This window comes from Serinus canaria, chromosome 18 (genome assembly GCF_022539315.1).
Source record: "Serinus canaria isolate serCan28SL12 chromosome 18, serCan2020, whole genome shotgun sequence".
NCBI lineage: Eukaryota > Metazoa > Chordata > Aves > Passeriformes > Fringillidae > Serinus > Serinus canaria.
The window spans coordinates 299,905-319,736 of NC_066331.1; the positions used below are offsets into that span (position 1 = coordinate 299,905).

The 19,832-nt window shown below is 63.3% G+C and overlaps 2 protein-coding genes across 2 annotated transcripts; both read right to left on the reverse strand.

The window, feature by feature from the left end:
* Positions 1 to 992: 992 nt before the first annotated feature.
* On the reverse strand, positions 993 to 10,671 carry GCGR (glucagon receptor). Its single transcript, XM_050981498.1, has 14 exons — positions 10,511 to 10,671; positions 4,518 to 4,731; positions 4,134 to 4,230; positions 3,855 to 3,962; positions 3,458 to 3,579; positions 3,253 to 3,359; positions 3,009 to 3,162; positions 2,681 to 2,840; positions 2,544 to 2,604; positions 2,241 to 2,310; positions 1,999 to 2,087; positions 1,791 to 1,929; positions 1,633 to 1,674; positions 993 to 1,566 (listed from the first exon to the last, which is right to left on the reverse strand). The coding sequence occupies exons 2-14, from the start codon at positions 4,725 to 4,727 to the stop codon at positions 1,273 to 1,275; spliced, it is 1,653 nt and encodes a 550-aa protein (XP_050837455.1). The 5' UTR covers positions 4,728 to 4,731; positions 10,511 to 10,671; the 3' UTR covers positions 993 to 1,272.
* Positions 10,672 to 12,426: 1,755 nt separating this feature from the next.
* SLC25A10 (solute carrier family 25 member 10) lies at positions 12,427 to 19,253 on the reverse strand. Its single transcript, XM_030231450.2, has 11 exons — positions 19,105 to 19,253; positions 16,088 to 16,207; positions 15,906 to 16,014; positions 15,779 to 15,827; positions 15,405 to 15,446; positions 15,092 to 15,135; positions 14,528 to 14,598; positions 14,343 to 14,435; positions 14,045 to 14,122; positions 13,881 to 13,937; positions 12,427 to 13,445 (listed from the first exon to the last, which is right to left on the reverse strand). The coding sequence occupies exons 1-11, from the start codon at positions 19,192 to 19,194 to the stop codon at positions 13,344 to 13,346; spliced, it is 855 nt and encodes a 284-aa protein (XP_030087310.1). The 5' UTR covers positions 19,195 to 19,253; the 3' UTR covers positions 12,427 to 13,343.
* Positions 19,254 to 19,832: the final 579 nt, after the last annotated feature.

Below are 19,832 nucleotides of genomic sequence, written 5' to 3' on the forward strand. Positions count from 1 at the left end.
TGCCTCGCTGTGGCCGGGGACCCCGCAGTCAGCACGGCTCCCGAGGGTGTCAGAGGAGCCGTGGGTACCAGGGGAGCCGTGGGTGTCAGGGCAGCAGCGGGTGTCGAGGCTGCGGCCGTGCGGGCGGGCGGTGCTGCTGCTGGGTGCGATTTAGCCAGGGCGCGGCCGCCTGCCCCCTGTTCACTGGTGGGACTCCCAGCTCTCAGCCCCTCAGCGCGTCCCCTGTGCCGGGCTGCATACGGGACTTGGGCAGCCGGGGACCGTCACCCGCTCGGGGCCAGCTGGGGAGGAGTGATGGGTGACGGGCAGTGCCCATGGCCAGGTCCACGGGCGCTGGGGGTCACGGCAGGGCGGCTGTCCGTCCCGCCGCCACCCCTCGGGCAGGGTGAACCCAGCCGGGGAGCAGCACCGGCCTAATCCCCACACACCAGGCGATTGTGGTGCCCAAAGCTGCGGCATCCGGGCTTAGCGCTCATGTGCGCAGCACAAGCCTCTTAGGCCACGGCCGTGAGCCCGCCCAGGCAGCCCGGCCGGTCGGCACAGGGGTCTCGCAGCCCCACACCCCACTGCGCTCACCGAGTCAGCGCTGCTGCCGGCTGATGCCCGGCCACGGCCTGGGCCAGCCACCGGTAGAGCGGGGGTGCCGCGGGCAGAGCCAAATGATTTAATTAAGGGCTCCTGGCAGCGAGAGGACAGAGCCGATTAGCGGCCAAAGGAAAGCGCGTGCTGGGGGAGCTGGAGTCCCGGCCGGCAGCGCTGCCGCGGCTGCTGCTGCACATCTACCTCCCTCACTGTTGCTGGGCTGGGGGCAGGCAGTGGGGCAGGCAGTGGCGCTGTCTTCTGGAGCAGCCCATCCCTGCCGGGTGACTCAGCTCCCCATCCGTGGCTGCGGCTTGGGAGCATCCGTGGGGTGATTGGGAGCATGGTCCACATATGTCCAATGTCCCCAGTGTCCCCAGTCCCCACAGCCCACAGCAAGGCACACACAGAGCTGGCCCTGCAGCCCGGCACGGGCCCACACCTATTTACAGATATGACAGATAAATTACAGCACTGTGCACAGGGACTCAAAGGTGCACGAGGAAGCACCACAGGACAAACTCCCACCTCTACAGATCCCCCTGGCCCCACAGCTCTCCCTTCCAGAGGTCCAGGTCCCACTTTCCTGCCTCACTGTGTCCATTGTCCACGTGCCCAGGCACCAGGGGAGGATGGGGCAGGGCACGGTGGCATCCCAGCGGCTCAGCACAGCCCTTCCAGCCGGCTGCAGGCTCAGAAGTGGCTCTCGGCCGTGGTCTCAGGAAACTCATAGCAGTGGTGATGGCCCCCCAGGGCGAGGTGCTCGGCAGTGCTGCGCCCGCTCCTCTCCAGGCGCTGGGAGCCGGCCTGGGGGGCCAGGCTGCGCCCCAGCCCGTTGGTGCAGCCGCTCACCAGCTGGTGCTTCTCGCAGGTGCTGCCAGCGCCATTGCGGGCACTGGGTGCGTGGCTGTAGGTGTGCTTGTACTCCTCAGCCAGGTCCTTCCCCAGCTTCCAGCGCTGCCACCGCTTCAGCAGCTCTGCCTGCACCTGCGGGCAGCAGCTGTCAGTGTGAGCCCATGCCCCTGCTGCCTGTGCCCCCGCTGTCCTGCTCACCTCCTTGTTGACGAAGCAGTAGAGAATGGCCACCAGCAAACCCTGGGCAGGGGGAAGAGAGGTGTGAAGAGCAGAGGCGTGAGGACCAGACCTCAGTCTAGTCCCTCCTGAGACTGAGTGTCCCCATGGAGGGCTGGTCCTGTGAGGGCTGGGCTTACCTGGAAGGAGCTCAGGAAGAGGTCGAAGAAGAGCTTGACGTAGCGCAGGGTGCCCTGGGCGTGCTCGTCCGTGATGAAGGCAAAGACCACCTCGTGGATGCCCAGCAGCGGGATGAGCGTCAGCGTGGACCTGGCCAGCCTGTGGGATGGGGGTCACTGGTGGGCATGCAGCCGTGGGGGCACAGGAAGAGCCACGTCCAGCACCCACCTGAACTTGTAGTCAGTGTAGCGCATCTGGTGTGCACGGAGCTTGGAAACAAGGATCTGAATGATGCGGATGAAGATGAAGAAGTTGATCTGCAATGGAATGGAGTGAGCCATCAGGGGCACAGGCCAAGCCAGAGGAGGGCCAGACAGGACACCTCTGTTCCCCTGCCCTGGGCAGCCCCTCCCACAGCCATCCTGGGGCCTGTGACACAGATGTGGAGCAGGGGGCTGCAGTGGGCTCACCAGGATGGCCAGGAACACGGGGAAGCGAAGAATCCACCAGAAGCCCATGTTGTTGTTCGTGGACCAGCACCTGCAGAATGGAGGGATGGGGACTGCCAGGAAGCTCCTTGACCAGGCAGCTGCTGGAGACTGGCATGGCATTGGCAGCCTGAATCAAGCAAGCACTAAGGCCCAGAACCTTGCTCCTTGCCATGGGCAATGGTGTGGAGTGACTCCAGGATCAGCACAACATCCCTAGAGTCCCATATGCACCTCCCTGTGCCCTGTGCTCCCCTCCAGCCAGCAGCTAGAGCTGGTACTCACTGTATGTTTTCGTAGAGGAACTTCACAATGACCCAGGGAATGAGGAAGAGCATGGGTGCCCCTGAGGGGAGGTGAGCAGAGGACAGGTGAGGCACAGCAGGGCACAGGGTCAGGGAGCCCAGCGCACCCACACTCACCCCAGCCGATGCACAGGTAGAGGGTGAAGTAGCTCCTCTCGGAGAAGACGGCCACCACCAGCAGGTTGTGCAGGTAGATGCCTTCCACCAGCAGCCAGCAGTAGTTGGCCACGATGCCGTACTGCATGAAGACCGTGGCTGCCCGGCAGCCTGCAGCTGCCTGTGGGCAGGGGTCAGGGCTGCAGCGCTGCCTGTGTGTGTGCCCCCAGCCCCACCAGTGCCCCCAGACCCCAGTGTCACCAGTGCTCCCAGCCCCACAGCACTGCCTGTCCCTGTCCCTGTCCCTGTCCCTGTCCCTGTCCCTGTCCCTGTCCCTGCCAGCATTCACCTCGTCACTCAGCCACACTTGCACGTTGTAGCCGTCGATCTTGTCGCTGTAGTGGGTTTTGAGCAGGGCGTCGATGACCAGCACGGAGACGCCCTTCAGGATGAAGGAGGCGAAGAGGTTCATGTGGATGTAGTTCCTCATGCAGTGCAGCTTGCTGCGGATTTGGGGGCCATTGTCAATGCCTGTGCGTGGGCCCCTGGCCTCCACCTGCCCAGCCTGTGGACAGCCATGCCCAGACTCCCACCTGAAGCCCAGCAGCAGGGCCAGGGCAAGCAGCAGCGCACACAGGGACACAGAGTAGCCCACAGTGTACATCACCTTGAAGCTGCCATAGGTCTTGGCAAATTTTTCCTGGAAGAGGAGGGAGCAAGTGAGGGCAGGGGCAGACAGAGGGCAGGCAGGGGGGGCAGGCAGGGACCCCCACACCCCTGCTGCCCAGGTCTGCCCACCTGTGCCTTTAGGTCCTCGTCATCCTGCTCACACTGTGTGGCATCGCGCAGGGACTGTCCCCGCGGGCCTGTCACCCACTGTCCGTCTGGCCCACAGGTCTTGAAGACGTGTCTGTTCTTCACTGTGAGGGGAGGGGATGGTGAGGAATGCCAGCCCCAGCGCCCCCGCAGGCAGCATGCACTGGCCCAGGTGTGACCGCCTGCAGCAGCACATGCACACAGCACACAGGTGTCCCTGCACAGCTGCACACACGTGTGAACACACTGCACAGGTGTCCCAGCACAGCTGCACACACTGCACAGCTGCACACATGTGTGAACACATGGCACAGGTGCACACAGCGCACAGCTGCACACGCTGCACAGCTTCACATGCACACTTGCCTCCCCGTGTTACCTTTCTGGTACCAGGGCAGGAACCAGGGGCAGGGCACACTGGCTGTGCTGTTGGGCATCGTGTCGGGCCAGCAGGAGAACTTGTCGAAGGTGCGGTTACAGACGAGCTCTGCAGGAGGACAGGAGCTGGTGGCACTTTGGCCTCACCCTCCACTGCCCCCTCTGCTCTGACCTCATCCTGCTGGGGCCCTGTGCGGGCTCCTGTGCCCCATCCCCATCTCAACAGGACCCTGTCCCCATCCTGTCCCACCAGGACCCTCGGGACCCCAGGGGCACTGACCTGTGGGCGCGGGCAGGCGGCTCATGTTGCGCTGGCACTCCTCGCTGTACTCCTTCCATCTCTCCACAACGTTATCCGTGATCTGGGCAGAAGGACCCTGCGGGCACCAGGGACCACCACCTGTCACTTGTCCTGCTCTCAGGGGCCACCGTGCTGTGCCAGGCGGTGACCCCAGTTGGGGGACAGCCACAGGCGAGTGCAGGCAAACATGCCATGCTGTGCCGTGCCGTGCCATGCCATGAGGAGGCACAAAGGGACATCACATGCTGTACCATGTGCCACGGTGAGGGGATGCAGTGAGATGGGTGGCTCAGTGGCAGTCCTGCGTGGGTACGGGGCTGAGCGTGGGGCAGAGCACCCTCATGTCCGACAGCTCATCCTTACCTGGCAGCAGAGCAGCAGTACCAGCAGGGTGAGGAGACGTGGCTGGGACATCCCTCCTCTGGACCACATGCATGGGACACAGCGCAGGGCACACGGCTTCCTACTGGCCCTCAGCAGCTTCTCCACCCTGGAGGTGACGGCCCTGGCATGTGGGCAACCCTGTGCAAGACGCCTGGTCACGGGGACTCCTGGGACACAGCTGGGGGACATGGGGCTAGGGCAGGTGAGGTTAGAGTCACTCTGGCACAGAGCCAGGCACAGTCTTGGTGCCTCACTCCTGTTCCTATCCCTACCCAACCCTGCTTGGTGTTCACATTCAGATATTTGTTCACTCATTTTGCACCGAGTGCCTGTATTATCCTCCCCAGGAAGGCACTGGGACAGTGACCGTGCAGGTGCTCTGCCTGCCAAACCAGTTTCAGCCCCCGTGTGGCTGCAGTGCTGCCTCCAGACCCTCACAGAAAACCTGGGCTGGTGCCACCCCACAGTGCTGCTGGGACCCAGCTGTGCATCATTGCTAAGTCCTGAGAATGCAGACCCCCCATGGTAGAAGGGACCCCTCCTCACACCTGAGCATCCTCTCAGGCAGAGGCTGGCATCTTGGCTCCCTCTGCCTCCATGGACTCTCATGCCTGGGCCACTAACCCAGCCATGGTCTGGCAGGAGCACCCACCGGGGATGGCAGTGGCCAGGGAGCCATGGAGAGCACGGGGCCAGCAGGGGTGGGACACTGGCCATTAATCCACAGGGATCCTGGCCCGTGGGGCTGCTGTGACCCTAGAACAAGCTCAGCTGGGCTGTGCCCCTGTGGGTCCATCTCCCCCAGCTCCAGGCAGTGACGTGGGGCCTTGCCTGACATGGGGTCTGGGTGCTCCACAGGCTGTGGCTCACGAGGTGCCGTAATTCCCTCTGTCCCTAAGCCGGTTATGGGGCTCCTGAGCAGGATTTTGGCTCTTCCCACAGGGCCCCATTTTGGCAGCAGCACCATGGCACAGCCCGGCTGTGTGGGATGAGGGCAGCTGAGCTGGGGGGATGGGATGGACAGTGGTGCCAGTGCTGGCACAGGCACTGCAGCATCACCCCCAGCCCCTGGGCTCCCCCTGGGCACCAGCCAGAGCGTCGTGCTCCCCATCAGTCTGCTCCCAGGCCTCGCTGCTCTGCCTGTGCCTATTTTTATCCCTGGGAAAGTCGTGTTTCCTCCATCCGTGCAGACCCACTTGCCATGTCGCAAGTGGCTGCTGGAGCAGCTCATTAATCAGCACATGGGGCTCCAGATGCAGCTCGGGGAGCAGGACCTGCGATGGCCTTATTTAGCCAGTCCCAGGACAGAGGGAGCTGTCTCCTGGGACAGTTCTCACTGAGTGGGCTCTGTGAATAGGGACCTTTCTTGGGCGCTCACTAGCCACCTCACCATTCCAGAATTCCTGTTTTTGTCATCACCCCAGCCCCACCCTAGCAACACTGTTGCCCAGTCAGTATCCCTGTCCTAGTCCCTCTCCCAGCCCACCTCAGGATCCCTGTCTCTTTCCTCCCACACCCCCATGCCAGCATCCCTGTCCTGTTCCCCTGCTAGCCCGATCCCACCATCCCTGTGCCCCCCTCCAGCACAACACCATCCCTACCTGTCCCATGCCACTGCCACCCATGTCCCAGCCCCACGGGAAGATGCCAGTGCCAGTCCCTGGCCAAGCATCAGTCCCTGCCCTGGTTGGGAATGCTCCTCCAGGTCCATGGGTCACAGTGACTTGCTGTCAACCCCTCTGCGCAGCTGGGGAGCAACTTTGGGGCAGAGGTGTCGCTATTTTTAGTTGCTGCAGTGGGATTTAGCAGCAGGGAGGCCTCTGCCCTGGACTCCCCCCATCTGGCAGCCGCTCCCCGGCCCTGGCCCCGCTGTGGCCAAGCCGGGCAGACTGCACTGGGTGAGGGGTCCTGGCACGGGGGCCAGTCATGCTCCTAGCCCCGCCGTGGGTCTTCCCCCTCTCCCTGCCCAGCCCTTTGCCCCAGCTGCCAGTGGCGCTGCGCAGCCGTGGCACCATGCCAGATCCCCACTACTCACAGGATGAGGGGTCCCTGCAGACAGGGGCTGTTTCCAGCAGAGACCTGGGAGTGCAGAAGTAGCTGTGGACCAGCTCTCCCTGGTCTGGTGCCAGTGGGCAATGACAGAGAGGGAGCAGTGGCTCTGTGAGGTGGAACAGCAAGGTCTGGGGTGGCTGGGACCACTGGCAGAACAGGCACCTCCCTGGAGCTGGCACTGCCCAGCAGCAGCACCTGTTGTGCCCCGGGCAGCGGCTCTGCCAGCTGGATGTGCTGCAGCCCCTCTCAGCTGTGCCTGGGTGCCACAGGCAGCACTGCACAAGGGACCTGGCCACACATCCTAACCGCCTCCTCTCACTCTGCTGTGCCCAACTGGCTCCCAGTGCCACATTCCCTGCCCTGGCACCTCATCCCTGGCTGGGGCTAGGCTTTGGGGGATCCCCCACCACACCAAGTCATAAGCAGTGGGTGGAAGGTGCCTGGTCTGTGAATTGGTGCCTCTGAGGGGCTGCAGTGCATGACAGCTGGTGTTCAGGGGACTTTTGCCCCACACTGGTGTTGGACAACGGGGTATGTTCCTGCGTCACGGTCCTGTGGCTGCTGACCTTTGTGGAGCCAGGCTGCAAACACCCAGTACGACTCCACTTGGAGCCACAGCTGTGAAGAAGAGACCTTGTGCCAGGAGAGCAGGAACAAGGAGACAGCACTGGGTTGGCTACATGCAACACCACTGCTGGTAGTCCCAGTGCTGGGGGCCAGAGGGGTCACACACAGGCACCACCATCTGCCCTTAGACTGTGGCTGCAGCTGCATTTGCCTTTCCCGAGCCAGCAGTGCCAATCCCTGTGCAGCCACAGGGGCAAGGCAAGGACCCCCACTCCCCATGACTGGTGCCCTGTCCTCAGGCTCCCAGCTGACCTGCAGCTCATGGCAGCTGCCACTGGCCCCAGGGTAGTCAGGAGGCAGGGGCCGGCCTGGGCAGGGTGCAGGGCAAATTGAGGACTGGGGTGCACTGCTGCCATGGCATTGCACAAGACACGGGACAGGGGTGGGAAAGGGCTTGTGTTGGGATTTTGCTCCCCACTGATGGGTGTGCAGCCTCCATACTACCCTGCAGCACCTCTGCACCAGCATGGACCCCCGCTGGTGGCTGAGTGCCCAGCCCTGCCTAAGAAGAGACACTCTCCTCATCCCATCATGGCCAGTTTCCCCTGAGGATTTTGCCACCCCAGCCCCTCTGGCATTGCTGCCATTGCACGTGTGAGAGAATGAGCTCCACACCTGGGATCTCTGTGGCCGATAGTCATGTGGATCAGGGGCTTGGTGAAGTCCCCACAGGAGGCTCATGGGCATCTGCAACGTGACCTCGAGCACCTTGGCACAGCCACAGCCCTGCACAAGTGCAGTGAGGTTGGCGCAGCCCCCAGAGCCTGGTCCCACAGGACTCTTGCCTCCCTGGTGGGATGGGGACTTGGCCTCGTGTGAGTGCAGCCCCACACCCAGCACAGCCCCGCAGGCTTGGAGGCAGCAGTGGGGCTGTGGGGCTGCGGGGGCTGCGCAGCCTCTGGACACAGGCATTAGCCCCCCATGTGCTAATGCGGTGCTTTCCACGGCTGGCTTGGCTTGGAGCTTGGAGCTACATGCCAGCACGGCAGGGGCTTTGGCACTTGGCAGGGGAGGGGACAGTGCTGGGCCAGAGCTGATGCAATGCCCGTGCCAGCCTGGCCCTGCAGATGCTGCTCCACTTTCCACTCAGGCCCACGGCAAGGAGGGCAGGACTAGGGGACATGGCCGTGGCAGGGAGGCCCAGGAGGTCTGTCCTGCACCGTCCCTGCCCTGTGTCTGTGCCAGAAGCTCGGGGATGTTTCCTACTCCCCTTCTCCATTCTTTCCTTGAGAGCTAAGTATGAGGAACTTTGGCAGCAAAGGAGCAGCTGAGCAGCCCGGAACAGTGTTTGTGCTGCAAGGCTGTGACTTGTTTGCACAGAGCTACATGATTGTGGAAGCCCTGAGCAGTGGCACATGGAGAGAGCCAATGTCACCAGGCACTGGTGATGTCAGATTCTGTCTCACCTTGGACCAAGAAAACCCAAACCAGCCCTGACAGTGGTTTTGTCAACAGGAGCATAGGATGCAAAGAGACAAATGCTCTTTGCATCACCTCCACTATGGCCTGGCCACCACAAGGCCTGGTCAGGGGGCACCTGAACAGCTGCCCTGTACCAAAGAGGGACCATGATACAGCCTGGCAGCAGCCAAATTATCTTGCTGCCCAGCTGGCTCTGGCATGGGGATGCTGAACCATAGAGCACCTCATCCCTGGCTCAAGGAAAGGGGTGTTTTTGTTGATCACGTTGCATGAAAACCTGTGAAACGCAGACGGAAAGCACAAGAGGCATGGTCTGACACGTGTGGTTAGCATGTCACAGGGGAGGCACAGGGCTGGGAAAAGCCTAGGAAAAGGTCAGTGCAGACAAGCTGGTGTGCACACTCCCCTGCACTGGGAGCTCCCCACCCCAGCAGCAGATCTGCAGCCCTAGGTGCAGCCAGGCAGCAGCCCCAGCAAGGCAGGAGTGCTATGGGGGCCACACGTGCCCAGCCATCCACTGGCACCACAGGCACGTGCCCTTGACCTCAGTGCTGGGGTAGATAAACAAGGACATGGGGATGCAGGACAAAGCAGGATGCAGTGGTGGAGCACAGGGGGATGGAGCTGAGCAGCCATCCCATCTCCCCCATGTCCAGCTTCTCCTGCCCCTGTCCTTGCCTGGCACAGCGAGGCGCATGGAGATTCTCAGTGGCTGGTTTTAGCCCTGTGCTGCTGATCAGGGTTTGTGGTCACATTTTTTCATTAACTATTTTTAATCCACATTTTGCCTATTCTCTGTTCAGCTTTTTCTCTTTTCCCCTCTCTAGGCAACAGAACATTAAAAAAAAAAAAAAAGAAATGCACCACAGTGTGCGGAAAGGAGCAGGATTGGTGGGAAGCCACAGGAGCTGGCAGCTGGGGCAGCACTAACATGCTGACGAGGGGTCCTGCAGGCCCTAAATCTTCCTGCTGATGCACAGACAAAATCACAGGGGCAATCACTGAATTTGGTGTGTGTCAGGACACCCGCGGCAGGCACTGCACGGGCGCTTGCTGTGCTGTGGGGTGCACAGCAAGGGCTCAGCAGAGCTGATGCTCTGTCCTCAGGCCATTCTGTGCCAGGGGAGCAGGCTGACCCGCAGTCCCTGCTTCCCTCACCACCCTGAGGGAAGTGCAGTGCCAGGCAGAGGGGACCCGCAGCAGCTTTGGAGATGCACTTGCAACCAGGAGGACGGCAAGGTCACATACCCGACATGTCCTGGTTAAACAAAGCCATTTACCAACACCGTGTTGACACAGCAGAGCTCGGGACAGAGTCACAAAGGGCACTCGCACCAGGCCCCCGTAATACCCAGAGAGCTTGGGGAGAGCTGGGACCTGGCAAAGTGTCCCCTGCTTCGGCCCCTCGGCAGGAGACCCATGGGCACTGCTGTGCCCACAGCAGGGAGACCACGCGCGGCCCACCCCGACTGAGGGCTGCTCCGGGAATTGCTCCCGAAGCGGCGGAGTTCAGCTGGAATCGCTGGCCAGGGCTCGCCGCAGCCGGGGCAGAGCCCAGGGGTGCTGTGAGTCTGACGGCAGCGCCCCTGCCCAGGGATGCCAGCGGCAGCGGTACGGGACTGAAGCGGGCACAGCCCTGCGGGAACCCCAGGCCCAGAACACCCAGGGGCTCATTTTCCCCGGGGCCGGCGCCCAGCATCGAGGCGGCTCTGGGAGCTGCTGCTCTGGGGTCCCGGGGCTCAATTCGTGGCCCCGGGGTTGCGCAGTTGTCACTCGAATCCACATCCCCGCGACGGGACATGCGACATCCCGAGCTCCAATACCGCGGCTGTGAGCGCTCCCTGCCCTCCTCCCTCCCTCCCTTCCCGTACCTGTCGGGGCTGGGCTCGCGGCGGCTCCCGAACGCATCTCGGGACCGGCGGGGACCGGGTCCGGAGCGCTCGGCGAAAACTTTAGCAGAGCCGCGACGGCAGCGGCTGTGGCGACTCAGGGGGAGGGACCGGCTCGGGGGGAGGGACCGCGGGCACGGAGCAGCGTCCCGCAGCCCCGCTCCTCCCGCCGGCACGAGGGGGGCACAGCCCGGTGCCCCAGCCCCGCCCAAGTGCCTGGCGCTGCCCCCCGCATCACCGGCAGTAGCTCCCGGGAGCTGTGGGAGCGCCGCCGCTTGTCCCTGCCCCGCCCCACTCCCTGGCACCGGCTCGGCTCGGCGGCGGGGGCAGCTAGACCGCGCCAGCCCTGGGGGAGCTGGCCGGGGACCCGTTCCCCGGGAGGTTTCCCCGGTCCCAGCGCACCGCCCGCTCTGCCGCGGGAGCGGGGGCTGCCCGGGGCTGCCCGGACCCTCAGGGACCCGGGCGGGTCTCGGCCGCGCCGCCGCCGGCCGCCTCAACACCCGCGCTCCGGCCGCCGCCGGCGGTGACGGGTCAGTGTCTGCCGCCGCTGTCCCGCTGCAGGTAAACACAGCCCAGGAGCACCGACGCACCGGGACCGGGCTGGGGCGGTAGAGGCAGCCGGGTGAGCCCCAGCCTGGGGGTGCCCTGTGCCGGGCTCCCGGCACGAATACATTTACCCTGGGCCGTGGCAGCAGCGGTACAACCTGCACGTTCCCCGGTGGACGCTCAGCGCAGTCCCGGATCCCCCGGAGCTGCCTCCCAGGGGTCCCGCTCCGCGCGGCCGCCGCTGGCTGCAAGTCCCCTGGGTGTGGGCGGAGGAGTGCAGACACACGCTGGGGCTTGCGGGGGTCTTGCCATTGCCACGAGGATTGGAGCCACAGCTGCACCCCTGGAGATGGCCCGGAACACTTCCAGGCCAGAGGGGGCTTTGGGGAGGACGGGCAGCCTCCAGCCCTACCTGGTGCGGGCAGAGGTGCCCTGGGGGAGGCCCAGCAGGCAGCTGCGGGGCCCTGGGAGAGGGCAGGGTGGGAGCAGGGGCAGGCGGCACCGGCACAGCCACAGGTTCTATGATGCGCAGGAGATAATTAGTGCCCTCGCACTGCAGCTGTGGGCGCTGTGCTCGCGGCCGTGTCTGGCACATGCTGTCCTGCCTGCCGGTGTGACTGCTGCAGTTCAGCTGCCACAGAGGATGTGGTGAGAGGGAATGTGCGCAAGGGAGCGCAGGGCTGGCGCAGCTGGTGGGACCACAGCCCAGCTGGAACGTCTGCTGGCCATCATGGGGCTGAGCAGGGCTCTGCGCTGCTGGGGGCCATGGGGCTCCATGGCTTTCCTGCTCCATGCTGGCCCTTTGCATGGCACAGAGCAGCAGCCATCAGCCCCTGGAGCCGTGCTGCAGGATGTGGGGGATGAGGAAGCAGGACAGCCCCCAGCTACTTGTGAGGAGAGGGCCCAGCTCCCTGAGCGTTCACCTGCCCGTGGCCTCTGCTGCAGCTGGGCATAAGCCCAGAGTGGTGATGCCAGCTAGCATCATTAGGCCTTGTTAAGGTGACGAGCTTTCACTGCTCTGCTGTGCCAGTCTGCCGGAGCCCAATTAGTGTCACATCCAGGAGGCAGCTCCCGCAGGGCTGACGGGCGCCCTTGGCACAGCCCTAGCCTGGAGCTGCTGTCCAGCTGAGACTGGGCACAGCTCAGCTGTGGAGCCTGCCCACAGCTCCCTCTGCACACAGGGCCAGGGGTGCTGGGCACAGAGTGGGGAAAAGGCTCCCTTGGCATAATGCCAGGGTCCAAGCCTTGCTACCCTCTCTCAGCTCTGGGGGGCTCAGCTCCCAGCCCATGCCCCCAGCCATGAAAATGGGGTGCAGCACCTCTCCCCTCTTAACAGGACAGCAGGCCTTGCGCCACCTTCACTCTTTATTATACATCAAGGTCTCAGATATTCCAGTTCTTTGATTCCTTGGGGCCAGCACACACAGGGGTGCCACAGCAGAGGGGCTGGTGCTCACAGCCCCCCCACACTGGGCAGTGTGGGGTGAGGGGCTGTGAGGAGTGGGGGTCTGCCCAGCCCCAAGGTGAGAGAGGCTGCAGAGTGGTGGTGGGGGATGCCCCCACAGAGAGCAGATCGAGTGTGGGGAGGGTGCACTGTGGTGAGGGAGCACTGGGTCCCCGAGCAGGCATTATCCGGCCCTGCCAGAGCAAGGCCCTGTTCCCCCCATCATTGGTATGAGGCACGATCCCTGAAGAGCCCAGCAGCCAGCGGTGCTGAGGAGGTTTGGCCAAGCAGGAGCAGAGGGTGGGAGGCCAGGAGCAGGGCAGGAGGTCCAAGCTGCACTGGGGTTAGGGAGAAGCATGGGGGCTAAAGGCAGAGGGAGGACAGGGCCTCACACACCCTGCCCCAAGCCCCAGCCCACAGCTGCAGGGGCAGCAGCCCCCCAGTCCTCTGGGCTCTGTGACAGAGCCAGGCATTTGATCTCCCTACTCCCTGAGACAGCACAGTGCTGCTTCTGGGGCACATCAGGGACGAGGCTGAGGGGGGCAAGGACACAACTCAGAGCCAGTAGAGAAGTAGAAGACAGAAATCTCCCCCAAAACCCCCCAGAAGCAGTAATGCAGAGGTGGAGATGCTGAGAACGAGGGTGAGAAGAAGGGTGAGTTTGTGAGGGGGGGGGTTGGCCACAGGTGCTGGCAAGGCACAGGAGTAGATTTGAGAGGAGGGGGAATGGCACTGGCCCCAGAGAGCAGAGAGTGGTTCTGGGATCTTGGAGGTGACCCACACGCTCACGCCCCCTGGGGCAAGGCAGGGTCCAGTCCCCCAGACTCAGGTGGTCACTTTGATCCCAAAATATTTGCGCAGCTGCTCCAGGAAGAGAAAGGTGAGAACTGTCTGAGGAACAAGCCGGACAGCAGCAGGAACGAAGCCCTGGAAGGGGACAGCAAGAAGGGGAAGAGTCAATGTGTGCCTGTCACTGATTGTCCCAGCAGCCCAAGCCTGGCAGCAGCACAAGTGGGCAGGCGTGGGTCAGCACTGGCCAGGCTGTGGAGGAGGCACTGTCACACTGTGCACCAGGTGCACACAGGGCTCAGCACCATGTGCCAACCCCTCTGGCATCTGCACTGCTGTTTGGAAGCAAGATGGGTGCAACAGGGCCATGGCTGTGGTGCCTGGGCCCAGCCTGAGTCCCATTGAGGCCAGGGCTTGCGACACCTCGGGGCCAAGCCTGGGCCAGGCAGACAAAGGCCTGATGCAGGCAGCAGCTGCGCTGCCACAGCACAACCTGGAAGGTTCCCTGCCCAAGGACTGTTCCGGACCACAACCTCTGCTCCCAGCTCGGCCCAGCCTGCCCCACCCCGGTACCTTGTAGAAGGCAAGTGGTCCGAGCTTGGCAGTTTCCATGGCACAGTGGACGACACCCTGGAGTGAGAGGGTGAGAGATGGGGTGGGAGGGGCTGGGAGGCAGAAGCTGGCACATAGAGATGGGAGGACAGGCAGCAGCAAGGTGGGCAAGGTGGGTGACTCACCTGGTACTCCCCATGGGAGTTCATGAGGCGTGTCTTGAGCACATCCAGGGGCTGGCACAGGAATGTGGCACACAGGCCCTGCAGAGAGTCAGCCAAGTCAGGAGACCTCTGTGCCAGCAACTACTGTGGTCACTGCAGAGACTCAGAGCCACACTGGGACCCGACCTCAGGCCAGGAGCCTCCTAGAGCCACTGTGCTGAGCCGAGCCCAGAGCAGCAGCTCTGGCAGCCCCAGCCTGATGCCCTCACCCTGGCTGTGGGCAAAACCAGCCCCAGCGCTGCCCCCCAGCCCCACTCACAGCGATGAAGCTGGACAGGAAGTGAGTGAAGATATTGTCTGACAGAAATCCAGTTGCAAGAACCAGCTGCTTGGTTTGGTCATAACAGGAAAGCTGCAGAGACATGGTGAATCAGCGACATGCTCCCCATTCCTTGCCACACCAGGGAATATCCTTGTCCCTATCCCAGTCACCAACTGTCCTACCTGTCCAACAGTAACAAGGGCCCCGCGTAACGATGCCACTGATGCTCCTGAGAAGAGTTTCTTCACACCCTCTGTGGACAGACAGATTTGGATCAGCACAGTTCTCTGCTGTCACTCAGACTCCATTACCCCAGAGTCTCCTTCCATGCCCAGTCTGTGTCTACAACTCCTCACACAGCCCTGCTTGAAGCACACTATAGCAAAGAGGCTGAAGGAGTAGGGAGTCCTTCAAAACAGTATGACCTCCTCCCTGCCTCTGCTCATCCTCTGTTCCACCTGCTCCACCCTCCTGTGCTGTTCTGTTGCAGCTCCCAGCAGGTCACCCTTTCCCACCAAGTACGTTCAGGCTGCCAGGCCCTGGCAGACCTGCAGACCTTGCCCTTGCCCTTCCCCTGCCTGATGATGAGGAGATCCCAGACCCTGCGCTTTCCTGGACACCCCCAGCCCCAAGGGCATCCCCCAGCCCCTCTCCCTGCCCCGGCTGAGCGAATTTCCAGGGCGCCCTGACCCGGCACCTGCTAGGACACCGGAGCAGGCTCACCCACACGGCTGGCACAGCCTCACCTTCCCGGAAGACACGGTACATGCCATCCAGGGCATGGGAATAACTGGAAGGAGCGAGAGGGGAAGGGGTCAGGGCCCGAGGCTCCCCAGCACGGCGGCAGCCCCGCCGCTCCCCCGGGCACCGGCGGCTCCCGGGGCGGCGGCCCCGGCCCAGACCCCAGCGCCCCCGGTGCGGTGCTCGGGCCGCGTCGCCGGTGCAGTGCTGCCCCCGCGCGGCCACACGGACTCCGGCCCCGGTCCCGCCGATCCCGCCGGCCCCTCCAGGCCTCCCCCCCCCTCTGCCCCAGCGCCCCTCGCCCTGCTCCTCACTCACTTGCGCCGCTGAGCCGGCGGCTGCTTCATGTCGTTCTGCATCCTGGAAGGCAGAGCACCGCAGGTGAGGGGGCAGCCGGTCCCCCACTGTCCCCTGCAGCACCGGGGACCCCAGCACAGGGCAGTTGTGTTGCCCATTTACAAAGCGCCAAGAAAGTTGCCTTCAGTCCCACTCCCCCTGAGGGTCACACACGGCTGGGTGCTGTCACCAAAAGGCAGAACAGCTCTGGCCCTTCTAGGCACAGAGCTCCTGGCCCACTGACCACGGGGCTGGCTGGCCAGGAGAGATGTCAGGAGAACCCCAGCACTAGTCACCACCCCAAATGCTGTCATGCACGGGGGACCAAAAGCCCCGGTCGCGCAGACACAACTGACCTGACATTCACCATGTCTGCTGGGGTTCCCACAAGCCCGCCAGTGAAACCTGTGGCCAAAGAACAGTTGGGTCAGGGCTTATCCGTCGTCAGGGAGCCAGGGCCAAGGGCCCCTCTGCCTGGCTCACCTCCTAATGCAGCCAAGAGCACTTTCTGGTAGAAGGGAGGAGGCCCCTGGTTGCCTATGCGGTTCTTTGCGGTCTCATAGATGCCAAAGCGAGTCAAGGAATATGTCATCTGGATGGGGGGGAAATGAGTGTCTGTATCCTGGCAAAGGGCAGCAGGTGCTGCAGGAGTTCTGGGCACTCACCTGCCGGCACAGCGAGGCACTGAGCCCGTTGTAGAGGGCCAGGAAGCCATCAGTGCGGATCACGTGCATTGCCATCCCCGTCATCCTCATCTTCACCTCCTGCTGTGTCTGCAGGTGCACCTGGGGCAGAGCGCAGCGCGTCAGCCCAGCAGGGCTGGGCAGGGAGAGAGGGGCACTGAACAGGTAGGGATTGGAGCGTGTGTCAGGTTAGCAGCACTGGCACAGGAGCCAACTGCAAGAGCTACAGACACCCCAGAGCAGACTGGCCCAGCCTGGCAGCGGAGGGGTGGAGGCAGTGAGGGAGGGAGGAGTGCCCGGGTGCCTGCCTGCAGCACCGCCCAGGCCCTGCCCTCACGGCCACCCAAGGTGAAGGGTGGCACCTGCCCTTCCGGGCCACCTCAGGGTGGAAGGTGTGTGTGTGAGTGAGCAAGGGCCCTGGGTGGGTTTGCTCTAGGGGATGCAGCTGGGCTGGTGAAATCATGGCCATGCAATGCAGCGGGCCTCCAGAGCCACTTCCCCTCCTCCTCAGTGCAGGAATCACACAGGCAGGAAGAGAACCCCACAGCTGGCCAGGCGCTCCTCTTCCTGCCCGTAGCAGCCCAACGTTTTCCACCATCACCAGGGGCAACGGCAACAGGCACAGAAGCTGGCTGGGACAGGGGAGCCATGTGGGCTGATGCTGGAGCATGCTCTGAGCACTGCGGAGACCACAAGTGGGTCAAAGGCCCCAGGAGATAAGGAGAGCAAAGGGCTCCTGACAGGGGATCAGGCCACTGCAGAAGCTGTGGCACAGCTGGGTCGTGTGACACTCAGCAGGATGTTGGGAAAAGCCACTGTCTCCCATATGGGGCAGCAGCAGGGGTGCAGCGGCCTGCTTGCAATCCCCATGGGATTTTGGACATCAGGGATCAGAGCTTGTGGCTGTTCACAGCCTGGGGCAGCTGAAGCGGGCAGGGCAGGCAGAGCCATGTAGGGACATGGTGCACTGCCTGCAGTCCCAGGTCTGCAGGAAGGGCAGGCAGGCTTGGGATGGGCTGGCCAGGCTGTGGTCAGTGCTGGTCGCTGCAGGGCCAGCAGCCCGTGGGCAGCTAGCAGCTGCACAGTTGGCCTAAGGGCACGAGCACTCTGCAGTTGGGCTGGCCAGAGCCTCTCACTGGGGCCAAAGTCCAGAGGTGCAACGAAGTGCCCTTCGTCCTCTGCCCTGCCAGAGCCTGAGGCCCCTCATGTCTCCCCAGGCCTGGCACCAGCCTCTGCTGTGGGGGAACACATGGCCAAAGACAGGTCTGTACTCAATAATCAGTGTGATTATTGATCTGGCAAAAACAGCTGGACAGGTTGTGTCGCTCGCACTGCAGGAATGCAGGGGCTGCTCATCCGCACAGGACGGCATGGGGAGGCAGCCCAAACATCACAGCCATCATGCTGGCTCAGAGACAGACCTCGAGGCAGGTGCCAGATTAATTCCCTTTCTTAGCGCCTTGCCAGGCACCCCACACAAGCTCCCACGGGCTGGCAGCCACCTCCACTGGGCAGACAGGGCCAGCTGGGCAAGGCAACAGGCCGAGCACTGGGAAGGTAGCACTGCCCTGCCAGGGCTGGCTCCTCTCCTGGGCCTGTGCCTGGAACATCTTCCCCTCTCTCCATGGGGTGCGAAGGGGCTGTGTGTCCCAGCCTCACCCACAGGCATGGCCCTGGAAAAGGCAGGCCCTGTCCTGGGCTGCCTCTTCCCTCCCCCTCAGCAGCCTGCTCAGCTGCCAGGCTCGTCGCCACTTGGCCGGCACACAAGGCTCAGGGCAGCGCTGGCATTTGCCCCATGTGTGGGTGCTGGCAGCACAGGGCCGCGCGCGGCGCCCTTTGTGCAGGAGCAGGCATGCCAGGTCATCTGCGGCGCCTAGGTGACATCTTGGCCGGAGGGCTCGGAGCCCAGTGGGCCAGCGTCCAACACTGCCGGCCCCAGAGTCACTGCCATATCCAGGCAGGGCTGCCCAAGGGGCACCCTCTACAGCTCCTGGAGCTGGCACCCCGAGCTCCCCGGACCCCACACATCTACCCATGCCCCTGTGCAGGGTCTTTGTGACCCCTCAGCCAAGTCCCTGCACAGCCACGAGTCAGCTCCTCAGAGCAGAAGCTGTTTTCCCAGGCCGCTACAGCTGTTCTCCAGCTCCCTCCGTTGCTCTGGGACCCTCACAGCCACTCCCTATCACTTCACAACCCTTCCAGAACCCTCAGGCCTGCTTCCCAGAACCCCAGAGCAGCTCCCCATCCCCTCAAAGCAGCTCTGGGACCCTCACAGCCACCCTCTCCCCTCCTCTGGTTCCCCAGTAGCTCAGAGCGAGTCCTTCAGCTGCTCCAGGATCCTCAGAGCAGCTCCTCATCCCCTCGCAGCCACTCCGGGACTCACAGTCACTCCGAGTCCCCCCCAAGCACTCCCCTTCGTCTCAAAGCAGCTCTGGGACCCTCACAGCCGCACCCCCGCAGCCAGGTCCCTCAGAACCGGTCCCGCAGCCGCTCCGGGACCCCCCGGCCCGCTCGCCGTCCCGTCACAGCCGCTGCCCCCGCTGCAGCCCAGTCCCCTAAGCCCGCTCCCGGCACTCTCGGAGTGCCTCCCCATCCCTTTACAGCCACTTCCAGTCCCCCAAAGCCGCTCCAGGACCCTCGGATCTACTCCCCGCTCCATCGCAGACTCTCCAGAACCCCGACAGCCAGTCCCAACTCCCCCAACCTTCTCCCCGTCCTCTCACCGACTCTCCGGGACCCTCAAAACCAATACCTGCCCCCCTAACCGCCCCGCCCGCCCCTCACCACTACCCGTCCCCCATAACTGTCCCCGCAGCCCCTCACCAATACCTGCCCCCATAACCGTCCCCTCACCGCCACCCACCCCCATAACCGCCTCGCCATCCCCTCAGAGCCCCCCCAAGGCACCGCAATCATTCTCAGCCTCTCACAGTCGCCCTCCAAACCCCCGACGGCCTCCCCGCGCCGCCGGACCGCCCCTGGCCGTGTGCCCCCCTCACCTTCAGCAGGTCCAGGGGGTGCGTGCAGCAGGCGGCCCCGGACGACGCGAGGCCGCCGAAGTACCAGCGCGAAACGCGCTGCTCCGCCATGGGCGCCGCTTCTGCCAGAAGCCACGCCCTCACCGGGACAAGGCCACGCCCCCTTTCCGTTAAACCACGCCCTCTCCCGGTACCGGAAGGGGGTGGGGCGGGCCCGGGGCTCGCATCTCCGAGCCTGCGGCGAACGCGGCAACAGCAGGCTCCGGAATCCTCGTTCCCACCCGGCACGCATCCCCATTTCCAGCCCGGGGAAGGCCCTTCCCATCAGTAATTAAGGGATTAATTAATGGGGAGGTGAAGCCACCAGCCAAGGGCAGAGTAAAGAGATGCGGGAGACACAGGTACACACGGCAGCGTTACAGCGTGCACACACTGAGCGCAGGGGTAATCACCGCTCCAGAATACATTTTCCCACCCCGCACGCATCTCCACAACCTGTGGAAGTGTGTTCTTCTCGTAAATAATTAATTAACAGAGAGGTGAGACATCAGCAAAAGGCAGTGAGAGGAGGTGGGTGATGCACTGGTACAAACTTCCAGGACCTGAAGGGAGCCTACAAGAAAGATGGAGAGAGACTTTTTACAAGAGCGTGTAGTGACAGGACAAGGGGGAACAGCTTCAAACTCAGAGTAGGTTTAGATTAGATATTAGGAAGAAATTTTTGGTGGTGAAGGTGGTGAGGCCCCGGC

Bases quoted from the DNA above. Each gene is read 5' to 3' on its own strand.
- GCGR (XM_050981498.1), bottom strand. From the start codon at position 4,727: ATGTCCCCCAGCTGTGTCCCAGGAGTCCCCGTGACCAGGCGTCTTGCA. The intron at 3,963-4,133 runs GTCAGTGCCCCT...GTCCTCCTGCAG, and splicing joins CCGCCTGCCCGCGCCCACAG to AGCTCGTCTGTAACCGCACC. The intron at 3,163-3,252 runs GTGGGAGTCTGG...CCAAATCCGCAG, and splicing joins GCCCTGCTGCTGGGCTTCAG to CAAGCTGCACTGCATGAGGA.
- SLC25A10 (XM_030231450.2), bottom strand. From the start codon at position 19,194: ATGGCGGAGCAGCGCGTTTCGCGCTGGTACTTCGGCGGCCTCGCGTCG. The intron at 16,208-19,104 runs GTGAGGGGGGCA...GCTCTGCCCCAG, and splicing joins ACCCCCTGGACCTGCTGAAG to GTGCACCTGCAGACACAGCA. The intron at 14,599-15,091 runs GTGAGGCTGTGC...GTCTGTCCACAG, and splicing joins GTACCGTGTCTTCCGGGAAG to AGGGTGTGAAGAAACTCTTC.